The sequence below is a fragment of the Solanum tuberosum genome, unplaced genomic scaffold (genome assembly GCF_000226075.1).
Source record: "Solanum tuberosum cultivar DM 1-3 516 R44 unplaced genomic scaffold, SolTub_3.0 scf00605, whole genome shotgun sequence".
NCBI classification, from domain to species: domain Eukaryota; kingdom Viridiplantae; phylum Streptophyta; class Magnoliopsida; order Solanales; family Solanaceae; genus Solanum; species Solanum tuberosum.
The window spans coordinates 28948-43367 of record NW_006239529.1 but is presented as its reverse complement, the minus strand read 5'-3'; the positions used below and the strand labels follow the sequence as shown (position 1 = coordinate 43367).

The window sequence follows — 14420 nt, the reverse complement described above, 5'->3', positions numbered from 1 at the left end:
GATTTGGATGAGGAGTTGCTTCAAGCTAGGCAGTCTAATATTCAAGAACAAGTTAAAGAAAAGACTGCTAGAGTAAATCTAGATGAGATACCATCTGGTCCTGTAGGTATAGATGCTGGTTTTGAAGACATTTATAAGGAGAATAGGGGGAGATTTGAATGCAATTTGGGTGGTGATGACCCTTATTTTGATAGCTCAGATCCTGGTAGTGACATTAGTGAAGATGAAGGGGATCCTGTTGAGAATGATGAAGTGGTAGATCCAGCACCTAGGAAGGAAAGTACAAAGATCTACTTTGATCCAACTGCTAAAAAAGGTTTTACTTTAACTGTATATGGTATTTTTGAATCACATTGAATTCAGGAAGGCACTGCAAACTTACTCTATTCAGAAGGGTGTTAATATTATGTTGAAACCTAATGAGAAGGAAAGGATAAGGGCAAAGTGTAATAAAAAGGGTTGTCCTTGGCATATTCTTGGAAGTATTGATGGTAACACTGAAACTTCAGTGTTAAAACATATTTTCCTGTCCATAAGGGTTTTAAAAGAATAAGAAACAAACTGCTGTAAAGGTGAATTGTTATCTTGCATTTCCAAAGATGGAAATAATCAGATGTACCCTATAGCATGGGCAGTAGTTGATAAAGAAACCAAGGACACATGGTCTTGGTTTCTCAAGTGCATCAAACATGATTTGGAGCTTACAGAAGGTGAAGGACTAACAGTGATGTCTGATATGCAGAAGGTATTACTATATTATTTGTTAAATTTATTTTTTCATTTTTGGAGTAATTGATATTTAACATTGCTCTATGTTAAATGTTCTTTGTTTGACAGAGTCTTCTTCTTGCACTTATTGATGTATTGCCAAATGCTGAAATTAGATGGTGTGCTAGGCATATATGGGCAAACTGGAAGAAAGACTGGAGGGGTGAAGAAAGGAGAAGAAAATTCTGGCAGGTTTCCAGGGCATCATTTGAGGTACTTTTACAATCCAAACTTGATGACTTGAGTGAGTTAGGAGTAGGCATTGTAGAAGCTTTGTTAAAGTATAACAAAGAAGCATGGTGTAGGGCATATTTTAAAGAGCATAGCAAGTGTGATGTGGTTGAGAACAACATGTGTGAGACTTTTCAACAGTTTGAATTTTTAGGTGCTAGGTTCAAATCAATAATCACTATGCTAGAGGAAATAAGAGTCAAAGTTATGGAAATAATGAATCAAATGAGAGAATTTTCAGAAAAATGAATTACTGATGTATCACCAATGGCTATGGATACTTTTAGAAAAAATGCTGAAATTGCAGATAATTGTGAGGTAAGTTTAATGGTGATTTTGGCTTTGAGATCCATGATCCACCATATAAACATGTTGTTGACCTAAAAAAGAAGGTGTGTAGTTGTAGGTCATGACAATTAAAGGGAATTCCTTGTGGCCATGCACTTACAACAATTCATTATAAGGATTGGGTTGTTGATACATTTGTTGATCACTAGTATAAGAAGGAAACATACCTATGACAAACATGAAGATGTGGCCAAAAAGTGATAGACCAGCCATTAAACCACCTGAAATTACAGCCATGCCAGGAAGACCAGGAAAAAACAGGAGAAAAGATAGTGATAAGCCAGATAATAAGAAGTTTGGAAAGGCTACAAGGAAGGGAAGAAAAATGAAATGTTCTATGTGCAAGACTTTTGGACATAACAAGAAAGGATGTCCAACGCTGGTAAGTTGTGCTTTAATGTCTCTTTGTTACTGAATTTTACTGTTGTTATACTTTTGACTTTAATATATGTTTGTAGAAAAATGTTGCTGCTGGAACAAGTACTGCAAGTGCTACAACTGCTGAAAACCAGTCAAATGTAAATGCAGGTCCATGTGCAGGTAAGTGCAGGTTGCACTCTAAGTGCAGGTCCAAGTGCAGGTAGCCAGTCAAGTGTAAATGCAGGTCCAAGTGCAGGTCTAATTAGTGCCAGAAGGCCTATAAATGTTTCATCAAGTGGTGTGAGGCTTGCAACTGCTTTGGCATCTGGGGGAAGGCCTACCAGTGCTACATCAAGTGATGTGAGACAATTAAGTACTCAACAATCAACTTCTAGTGCAGCTGGCCAAAAAAGAAAGACTAGCACAGCTTTGAGAGGTGGTGCAACTCTTGCATATAAGAAATCAAGACCAAAAAAAGCAAAGACAGTTGGTTATGGTCTCTTATTTGGATCAGGTGGCAATGTAACTGAAAGGGTATGTATTTTATCATTTAAACGCATTAAATTGCTTTAATTGATATTAGTTCATCTTTAAGTTAAGATTTTTGTTGTTCTCTCAGTCTGGAAATACTGATAGGGTATTACATAGTGCTACATTGTCAAGTTCAACTCCTACCAATATTGATCTTGGTTACAAACCAATGGACTAAGGTGGAAGGGAAGAGCTGCAATTACAAAGGCAGCTACAGGAGGAGAGTTACAGAAGCACTCAAGGCACACCAAGCACTCAAAGCACTCAAGGCACACAGGTTAGAGTTCACTTGATTTAGCGTAATGGCTTGATCCCAACTAACTTTAATTTGATTAATGACTTGATCCCAACTGTTTTGGTTCTGCTATTAGGAAGAATTTATTTTTTTATATGAATGGCGCCTATATGAATTTGTGTTAAGTTGTTATTGGGAAGACTTTGTTTTTCTGTATGAATTTGTGTTTTGAATGAAGTTGCTATTCAGATTTCTGAAGCAAATGCAGTCCATTTCATTATCAAATAACACCTAGTACAAATCAATATATCTTAAAAAATAACGGCTAGAAACCAAATAACAACAATCACAATAACAGTGATATCAATACTAGTGTGTGATCTTTGTCTTCCTTGCCTTCTTTGCCTTCCTTGTCTTCTATGTCTTGCTTGTCTTCCTTTTCCTGAACTCGTTGATGGATTCTTAATGTTGTATTGTTTTTGGCATGTTGAATCATTTGCATCAGCCCATCGGAAGAAACCACACCCATTACCGGATGAATATTTTTGGCAACCCCAAACATTCTTCCAGGATTAGTTGGTGTTCTTGATGTCTTTAGTTCAACATATATTCCACAGTAGCAACATCGAACCGTCATCGTGAAGACCAACAAAATCAAACCAACAAAAATACAATAGAATCACACACAAAAAAAAAGATGAGTAGATCGAAGAAAAAAATAAAGGCTCCAAAAATAAAAGAGAAAAAATTTGAAGAGACAAAATCAAGAAAAAGAGGAGGAAAAAGCTCAAATTGTCCAACAATGGTGTTGAGTGAAAATAAAGAAGAAGAGATGGTCTTTAAAGGTCAAAATACTGACCGTTAGTGCCTTTTAAGGTCTTCTCACGCTCTTACTTTGTGTGTATCACACGCTCCATGTGGAGTCTTTCCACATAGGATGCCACATCAAAAAAAGTGTTTAAAATGTTGGGTTTGGATGGGTTCAGGGGTCCAGATGACAAAAGGGTAAGTAGAAGGGTTCACAATACAAACAGATACAAGTACAAGGGTCCACCAGACCATTTGGCCTACTTTAAAATTATGATCATTTTCATTTTGACTTATTTATTTACAATATTTGTTTTATATGATTTCACTATTATTTTGTCGAATATTTTAGTCTCATCACCCATATCATGTTGTGTTATTTTCTTAAGAAACACCTTAGATAATTATATTTTGGTAAGACTAAAGAAATATTTGAAACACAAGTTAATATAATTATATGTTTGTATGAATACTTTACCGGAAAAAATCCTAGAAGGTCGAGAAATCCGAAAAAACCCAAATTTATTGGTTTGATTTGGTTTATAGATTTAAAACCTGACATCAATGGTTTGGTTTGGTATCTAAAAATAATGAACCCAACCCGGTCCATGTAGACCCCTATATGGTAGTAAAGTATGTTTAATTATGTAGTTTTTCCTTAATTCTATCTATACTTTTAAATAATTATGTATCTTACCACTAATTAAGAGTTTCCTACCATATATTGAATAAACTACACCTAGATACATGTATTTTTGCTACCAGATACACTAAAATAGGGAGAGAGGTGAGCGAGATGGGCAGGGAGGCGAGCGAGATTCGTTATGTATCACAGATACATGCGAATCTACTTGGATACAGTGTATTTAGAACAAATTATACACCTAATTTTGACTCTATGTATCCCGAGATACATGTATCTGGATGTATCTAAATGCACCAAAATCTTGTAAGATTCGTAATATATCAAATTAGAGTGTATCTAAGTAATTAGTTCCTAAACTAGTGAGATTTCTGAAGATAAATTGAAGATCCTTTTAAAATGGGTTAAAGATTGAATGTGTTGAAATTGACCAATATTTAAATTATCTTGAACTCAACCAATAAAATTCTGAGAGAAATGGATGTGTTTAGGGACAATTCAACAATACTGGAGGCCTAAAGCCAAACTTTAGAGGGGGATCCTAATACTTATTAATTTAGTTTTAGAAAAAAGAAATATTGTCACATTTATTTTAAAGGATGCAACTATATAAATTATTTAGGAATTATATCATATTTTCATCAACTTCTTTTAGATTTTCTTCTTGAATGTTATTATCATCTAACTCAACTCTATTATTGACTTATTCATTTGAAGAACGCTTACCCTGTATTTCAAGAGTAAATACCGCAGTGAGGAATAGCGGTTCCTCTGTTTGTTTGGTCTAATAAAAAGAAAGAACATCCTCACATATTTTTTAATTCAAGATTTTAATTATTCTTTAAACATCGATCTATCAATGAATTCTTTTGGGAATTTATTTATTTCTTCAAGTTTTCTCTCTTTTTGTAAAATCAGAATTATATTTTCTAGTTGAGATATGTAAATTGAATAAACTTTAATATAATAACTAAAACAAGAATATATATACTTATGAACTAAGAATATCAACAATAACAACCTTTCAAGAAAAAACTATAAAATAAAATTAGAATAATAAAATCGGGCTCTTCAACCCAAAAAAAACTGGCTCAAGAATATAAACTATTGTGTTCCTTTAATATAATGATTGATTGTTGGCTTGTTGCACTTCTTGTAATTTTAAAGTACACACAAAAAATAGATTTTGTTCTTTTATAACTTGTAAGCAAGAGTAACTAGTTTCGTAGAATAGATTCCAATATTGAAAATAAAAATAAATAAAATAGAGAATAAAAGTGATGAATATAAGATATATCATGTATTGTATTGTACCAAAATAGGCTCATTTTGACAGTACAATAAAATAGAGAATAAAAATGATGAATATAAAATAGGCTCATTTCAACTATCGGTAAACAAGTTCTAATATGTATAATTTCCGACGGTTGTTTAGAATTCCTAGATCACTAGAGGATTAGATGAATGTTGAATTTTGAGTTGACCATGAAAATAAAATAAAATAAGAGGTTTGATCCTTAAGTAAAGAGCAAAATCAAATTATGAATTAATGTATGACAAAAAGGCCTAAGATATAGAGGAGAGCATAATAGCAGTGACATGGGAGTTTGTTAATGATGTTATCTTCATTCACACACAAACATAACCCTAATTATGATTCCAAGATGCTCATCATCTTCATGTCATGCCTATACACTTTTCAGACTCATTGACCTACTTCATTCTAATTCTTTTCATCCTAGGATACCATTTTAGTATTAAAGAAATTATTCTGTCTCTCCAAATTTATATAATGCATATCAACTCGATTGAAAAAATAAAATAAAAGGGTAATATATATCGTAAGTATATATGATTTTTATATTATTAGATCATTTTCATCTGTTTGTAATAGATAATTTATCTTATTTTCAAAGTTTGAATCTCATATTTTAAGAAGGCTTAAAATATTATTTGAATGAACCGATATTATCAAAAAAATATTTATATCGACGAGATATATAATTATCATCTTATTAAGGATAAAATTAAAATTAAAATTGTACTTTTATCTATTTCTTTGTTTGTTCATGAGTAGGGAAGACGCCCAAATGAGTATGTTTTTTTGTTTCTTTTTTACCTTTGCTTGAAAAGGAATTCGAATGTCGAAATTATCGGCAGCAGACAAGGACAATTTGACTCTACTTTTTCATGGTATTTAATCAAAAACATTTCTACAATCAATTCTTACTTCAATTCCCTCCACAAAAAAAAAATTCTCTTGGTTTAGCAACTTTGGAGGATTTCTAGCTAAAGCAATGTTGACAAAAGGTTTTTGTAAGTATCATTTATTTAATATATATCTTAATTTAATCTCTTAGTAATGTGACTAGTCTTAAGCTATGTTAATAATTAATTACTAATTGTAAGCTAATTAAGCTCTACTACACGTTTTGTCTATAAACAAATATATAAGTTTCACTGTTTCAGTTTAATTTGCTTACATCTGTATGTCTACATGTTGGAAAAAGACCATCTCAAATGTGTTCATCTTTTTGTCTATCGTTTCTCAAAAAAGGAAATGCCTTTTGTTTGAGACGAAAACTTTCTACTCTTCTTGTTGTTTTTCCTTTTTGCTTCTACATTGTATGATCACAATTAAAAATGTAACACAATATAAAATACCTCTATGATATAATTTTCCACGATAAATACCTATAGGGGCGGAGCTAGAATGTTACCTGTTCAGTGCAGGGGCGGAGCCAGCTTTCTGTTAGGGGTTCATCCAAACCCCCTTCGGCGGAAAATTTTACTATTTATACATGTCGAACCCCCTTCGATCAGTTCGTGTGTTTTGTTCTTCAGATATTGAACCCCCTTATTAAAAATTCTAGCTCCACCACTGGTTCAGTGCAAGTCCTTGTATTTGTGTTAAGAAACTATGTACAAAAATTAAATTAAAGATCTAGTTCATGACATCTGACATCTGATATCGCTAACATAAAAATTTGAACCCATAAAGTTCAAATTCTGACTCCATCAGTGTTGATATATAACACTCGAAATTCCTACGATTTTGTGGTCGGTATATAATGTAAATGTCTTTCGTTCTTGTTCAATTTGATATAAAGTTGTGTAAGTTTTTGAAGGAGAATTTTGAGTCATGATGATGCTATTAATTTCTGGTAAAAATTTGTGAGTATAGTAATATTAGATTATTTTCTTTTGTGTGAAGAATGAAGAACAAGAGGCCTTTAAGCAAAGCAATTGCAAGAGTATACTAATGAAAGACATATATCACTTGGATAGGTCTCACCTTCAAAGTTACGTAATACTGTATTTTATTTTTTGCTGAAATAATATTTCCCAAAAATGAAAAACAAAAACAAAGACAGATCTACTTAACCTATCAGCAATAATATGATTCCTATATTTGCAAATGCTTATAATTAGCCATATAAAATGGATTGCTATCAATGAACGTTTAACGAAATACGTATCATTATTAATTGTAGCTTTGTTAGTTGGAAGTATTTTTGGGTTGGCTTCTTAGAAAGCGTAGTAGTTTGAGAATAAGATATATTGTCAGTAAAAGGAACCAAGAACAATATGGTATGGACCTTAAATTCCCATTTAGGAATAAATTTAGAAAATAAATTCACATACTCCCTTCCTCCCAATTTATTTTGCACCACTTGATTGAGTACGAAACCTAAGAAAGAACTTGTGGTCAAAAGTTGTCTCAGTGATCATAATAAATCATTTCATTAAAAGTAAAATGAGAACTTTAAAGTTGATATCCTCTTTAAAACAGACTAAAAAGGAAAATTTCTGTCACATAAATTGAAACAAAAGGAGTAGTACTACAACACTACATAATGTAACATTTAAACACATATCAAATAATGGTTTACATAAGCAAAGCAATAGCTATCATACCATATACATTATCGATAGCCCTGCCTTGACTGACATTATGAAAATGCTTCAATTACAACTCAATCAGATATATAAAACTTGCAGCAGCATGTATAATTCACCTATGCTTCAATCATGCATCAAGCAGTTAATTCATCTTCTCTTAACTAAATTACTAATATTATAAGTGTCACATAGTTTTTCTTTGTAGTATTATTATGTACAATGATATTAAACAGATTAGATATTTAATCAACAAATTAAGAACTGTACTTTCCTATGATCAGTATTTACTTTGCTTATAACTTATAAGGAATTTCATTTCACTTCACCTCCACAGGTCAATCTGAAAACATGAGGACGATGCAGTGGAGTTATTTTCAGTGACTGTTTCTTGTTTGTTCAAATCTTGAACCATCAAATTCGATTCATCGGTAGCACCATGTAAGGTGTTTGCATAATCATTTTCCTTAGAGACTACCTCCTCTTGGCTAAGTTGAGAAGCTACAAATTTATCGAGCACTCGCCAATCGGTCACTTGATCAACAACTTGTTCTCGTGTGAGAACGGAGACAGACTGTTGCAAATTAGAGGTATTATTGTTAACGACGTTAATTCCAAACAATGAATTAATTGAGGTGGATGGAAGAAGTTTAGGACTTTGTAAAAGAGGAAGTTGTTGGTGATGAGATGGGATTGGGATTTGGTATTCCTTCTTGCAAGGGTAATTATGTTGTTGCTTTGGTGAGTCAATCTTTGGCATCAATGAAACTTGATCATTATTATTGTCGTACCAATTTGGTGACTCCTGCTCACTTTCTTTCCTTGTGCTTGCCATTTTCTTCTTGAAAACTCTACACACCACCCATCCTTCTTCCTGTGTTTTAAATTATCAACAATCAATAAATAGAATTAACGTAGAATAATAAGGTAGGTGACCTAGTAGAATAGATTAATTTATAGTCTGTTTAGCAAACTTTTAAAAAAACCAACGTGCTTATTTTAGAAAATTAAGAGGTTTGACCAAGTTTTTAGGGGGGAAAGTAAGGTCTATCTACTAGTAATAGCAAAAACTATTAAGAGTCTGTTTTATATTGACTTGAAGTTGATTAACCTACTTTTAAGTCATTTTTAGCTTTTTGAAATATTTGATAAAGTTTAAAATAAATTTAAAAGATTAAAAATCAAAAGTAGGACTACCCTTTCTTTCTATTTTTTGACTTAAAAGTCATTTAAACTTTAACTTTTTATTTTTTGATTTAAAAACTATTTTTTTCAGCTTATCCAAACGAGCTCTGAGCTAAACAAAAAAGTAGCTTCTATCCTGAAGCACCTTTGGAATATTGGTCAAACACAAAGTACTGTTCTAAAATTCTAATAACTGCAAAAATGTTTTTAAAATTTATTAGTGTTACTCTCCAAAAGGTACACTTTTTACCAAAACCACTTCCAACAAAAAATATATTTCAAAATAAGCAAATTTTAAAAGTTGGTCAAACAGGATATTAGAGTTCAGTGAAGAACTTGCCTGATGGGCACCATTTGGATCAGTCTCAAGTCGATATTCATGCATAATCCAATCAGATTTGAGACCATGAGGAGCCCTTCCTTTGTAAAAAACCAAGGTCTTCCTCATGCCAATCAAGTCATGCTTGGAATATACAGCCTTGTCTCTTCCTGTTGCTTTCCAGAATCCTGCTGTTGTGGCTCTATTGGTTCTTGTACCACTTGGATATTTTTTATCTTTGTGGCTGAAAAAGTACCATTCATCTTCTTCTTCTCTCCCTATTCTGCATAGTTCTACTCAAAAATATAGTTTGATAAGTACTTACTGTTTTATTTTTTGGAATTTCTGATAATCATTATTATTCTCTCCATTCACTTTTACTTGTTACATTTAGCGCTTCATCAAGAGACAAACGACATGAACTTCGACTAATGTTTTAAGATGTATTTTTTCATCATATATTAATATAAGAAGGATTGTGACCTATAGTAATTTAGCTCCAATGATTAGTCAAATTGACATTGTTAAAGCAAAACATGACATGTAAAAATGAACGGAGAGAGTATATATATGTTAATGGTACCTTGAAGATCCCATGGTTCAATCTTGTAGAGGTCCACCTCTTTAATAACATCTAGGTCAATCCTTGTTGAAGTGATTTTCTTCCTGAGGTAATAATCTACAAGTTCTTCATCAGTTGGATGGAACCGAAAGCCAGGTGGAACACGTGAAAACGAATTCATGATCAAATGTATATATATGACCTGTCTGCATATCCACAAAAATAAAAGAATATCAGAAGACTGAAAATTTCTATCTACTTTGTTAGATTTTTTTCGTATTATAATTCCCAAATTATTAACTACTCTATTTAGTATAGTACGAATGAACATATGCATCAATCACCTAGCTAGTTTCTTGAATCAACTGAATGTGACTAGCTACAAAATTTGGAAGTCCAGTATTTGTTTTAATTCAATCAATTTGGGCTATATATCTTGCAATTAAATCCCTTAAAAAAAAACACTATGTACGTACGTTTATTCGCTATATTTCAAGTCCTACGTACCACACAGTTTATGTCTTTTGATTTTTATTTTAAGAAAATAGGTGTATGCTATAAAGTGATCTTGATTTGATATAAATTGTCTATTGATCAATTATAGGGACTTGCCAATGATAATTCACAAACAAAAACCTTTTATTATACTACCTTATCTTTTGAGGCACAAAATCATGATACTCTATTAGTTTACCTCACTAAATAACTCTAAATGTGGAAGAAGATGTTGGTAATAAAATTGGTATTCCCCTTCAACTATTATCCTCTCTCTCTCACTCACTCTCTCTCTATATATATATGTAACAAAAACTAAAATAAAAAGGTATCTCTTTTACTTACTCAAGAATCATATAACATATTCAGTTAGCATTCATCTCTGTTTGCTTTGTGATCGAACCACACATGCATATATGTTACATTTACCCTAATGAACTCTGTAAATTAAATGCCAAAGATATATGTTTATCTCCATAATAAGGCTCACAGTCACATATATAGAGCAACTCGTGTTTACAAAAGAAGTGGCCGAAGGTAGATGATATATACTATTTTCATCAAAACATTTCTAATGGTAAACAGTTGGGAATCTTCAACCAACTAATACATTAATTTACATTTCTAGCAATGAAAAATTAAGAGCTTGAAAGATTCGACTAATTTCTAGCAAATATTATTCACATCAAACACCATTTTACCCATTCCCTCGTGTTGCTTCGTGCTTGGACAAACACAAACAAAGAAGATATATAGTGAAAGAAAAACATTATTTCTAAAAGGGAAACATAATACTGAAAAATAGATAGTTAATTATAAGCAATTAATAAGTTATCTTCTTGCAATTTGATACAAGGAGAAGCATGACTGAAATAAATTATGTTAATGGATCAATTTTCTGATAGTTCACATCCCACTTAAGCATGGTTAATATATAATCTAATCCATGAAATGAAATAGTATTCGCATTTAGGGAATTTCAGGTCCACATTTATTAGATATTACTGTCCTTTGACTTCAGGTTAAAAAAAAAGAAGAATAAAAATGAAATCTTTGTTTCATGCCAATTAAACAAATGGGATTAATTATGTTATTCTTAAAGGATACTCTAACAAATTAGTAGGATCAGTAATTCTTCAACTAAATCCATTTCCAATTACTAGTCTTGTCTCAAATGCTTTTAATTAATTAACCAAAGAGAAAATAATACAGTTATTTTACCAAAAAAGATTATAATTACAAAGCATATGATAGTGTTGGAGTAACAATCATCACGACGGTTATCAAATAAATCACAAAGAATGAGTGATTATAACTACTATAGTGATTGTTCATTCAACCCTTAATTAAAAAGCCTGCAAAGACATCACTTATATCTTAAAAAACTTATGCTCTATAAGTCAATATTATAAATTCTGAATTCGCTTCGACTAGTGATGAACATAAAACTTGTTAAGAAAAGAAAAACAAGAGATCTCACAGATGGAGCAAACCTTAATTTCCAAGTGCACAGATCTGAATAAAGTTGAATTTGAGCAGAGAAGAATAAGGGTTTATGTGAAAAAAATAAAAGAGAAGAGACAAGAAGACTAGAAATAGAAAAAAAAAGAAGGAATTAAGGAGAGTTCAAAGTTGAATCCTCGGGAATTGTGGTGGATCTCCTGCTGGTCGTTTGGACCAGATCCCCAAAATGGAAAAAAGGCTAAGAGAATGGAAGAAGCATGAACAAATATGCTTATATAAAGTCACCCCACCAAACACACAAAAGCCCTAATGATGAAGGATAATGTAATACCAATAGTAAATATATATATACTTAATATAATACGTAATGTATTTTATCTATCTTTTTATTTATCTATTAAAAGAAATACTTTTTTTATTTGTTTTTTTAGCACGTGTCTTGTTTAAGACTATAAGTAAATAAGATTTTAGTATATTCTATGTATCATACAAACGGTTGAATCAGAGCTAGTTTTAATTTTTATATTTTGTTCTCCTTCCATCCCAATTTGTATGGTATCTTTCAGATTTTTAGAGTTAAATAGAGTTTTACTTCGACTACAATCTTTTCATATGGTTTTTAAATAATTTAAGTTATTAATTATTGTAATTTATAATAATATTTTTTAATATAGTTTTCAAATATATAAATTTTATTTCCTAAAACATAAAGTTTCTATGTTCAAATTTGCGGTTAAAAATAAAAAATTGACTCTCAAAATTCACACAGTGCTATGTAAATTGAGAAAAAAATTAACATTTTTAACATCCGACTATGTGTTCTTTTTTATGTTTCTCATTTCAGTGTCTGTATTGGAGCTCGACTAAATTTGAATTCGCGAGAAGTTCCACATTAGGGGGGAAAGCGCTGCCTAACAAAGATGACTTTATCTAGAGGGAGACTTGAGCCCGAAATCCCTAGTTAAGAATGAAGAACAACCTACCACGTTATCACAACTCTTATTGGTCCGACTATGTGTTCTAAGATCACAACATTCAACGATTATTTACAATGCATTTTTAATTTAGCACCACAAGATTTTCTTTAAGAAAATATAATATTTAAAATTTGATGATGTGATATATAGTAATAAGAGGGACGAAATGAAATAGAACAAGTATTACTATAGTAGAGCTTAAAATTAATTAGTTGATGATATATATGATGTCATTTAATTTTGTGGTTGACATAGCAGAATTGTTGGAAAAGCTTTTGGGCGCCAATCAAGGTGCCGAAAAACAAGCATGAGCGTGTGGGCAACTGCCACCTCCACTCACCCACCATTGATTACGACTTTCTTCTTCTTCTTTTTTTCCCTTTTTTTTGTAAAAAACATTCCCAAAAATGCCCCTCGTTGAAGCAGGCGCATCAATGAAGACGTGTCATACTTCAGCCTCCAAACTCCTTCTTATATAGTAAGAGAATATAGAGATCGGAGGAGAATAAGATAAGTTGCTCAGATGATAAACATCTTTCACCTTCAATTCTAAGATTGTAGATTTGAATAATCGAGGGAGTGAAAATGATAAAAAGCTCCTAAGAAGGATTAATAAAAAGAGATAGTGTAAAAAATATTTATATAATCGGTTAAAAACTTTGTAAAAAAGAAAGAGAGATAGGAGGCGGATATAATTTTCTTTCTATTTCAATGTCCAAACAATAATAATAAGAGAGAAAATAATGAAAAAAGTTGCATTCCATGATAAAGAAAGGCGGGTAAACGGGGAATGTCAAAGAGTACTAGCTAGCCAATCAACAGCTTAATTCAATTTGCACAGGTCCATCTCCCCAACGACCCTACAAAAAGGAACTTACTCAAATTCATTACTACTTCCTCCATCCAAATTTTTTTTTTTTTTTTTGAACTTTGTGTAGTAAAATAAGTCACAGATATTTGTGTGATTATAAATTATTTTATTAATAATAAATAGATATTTTATAGTAAAATCGTTACTAAATATAAAAATGTGTACGTAATATTTTTTAAAAATGACTAAAAAGGAAAGTCAGTCATATAAAAGAAAAGCCAATCATATAAAGGAGTACTTAAATACTATATGAGTATTTGTGAAAGTGAAAATATTTTATATCATGTTATCCCCCGGAGTATGGTGAAATACCTTAAATCCTTTCATTACCAAGAAGTGTTCTTTCAGAAGCACTTTATCATATTAAAAATGAGCTTGCTCCGAAATAAATAAAATAGTTGGATAAATAAATTCTGAATAAGAATAAAAAAACATTTCTTGTTTTTGTTTATTAAGGTGGTGACGTGATGAGATGGTATTGAGGCAAATAATTATAGGTTTGGACAATATCTCCTGTCTAAAAGAGGTAAAATAAAGGTGGAGTAGACAGATCGGACAAATGACATTCTCCCTTGTCCCTACCCTTTTTTGTGGACATGGTATGATATATATGAAATTATCATATCATATCAATTTTTTGATAATATTAGTTTGGTATTACGGTATTTGATATGATATATGATATATTTTTAAAAATATTTGGTATTTAAAAATAATATATCAA

The 14420-nt window shown here is 31.4% G+C and overlaps 1 protein-coding gene across 1 annotated transcript; it reads right to left on the bottom strand.

Moving 5' to 3' along the window:
- Window positions 1-7983: 7983 nt before the first annotated feature.
- Window positions 7984-12124, bottom strand: LOC102601256 (NAC domain-containing protein 7). Its single transcript, XM_006366101.2, has 4 exons — window positions 11878-12124; window positions 9911-10095; window positions 9349-9620; window positions 7984-8697 (listed from the first exon to the last, which is right to left on the bottom strand). Exons 2-4 carry the CDS (start codon window positions 10068-10070, stop codon window positions 8149-8151), a joined length of 981 nt encoding a protein of 326 aa, XP_006366163.1. The 5' UTR covers window positions 10071-10095; window positions 11878-12124; the 3' UTR covers window positions 7984-8148.
- Between the last annotated feature and the right edge of the window lie 2296 nt (window positions 12125-14420).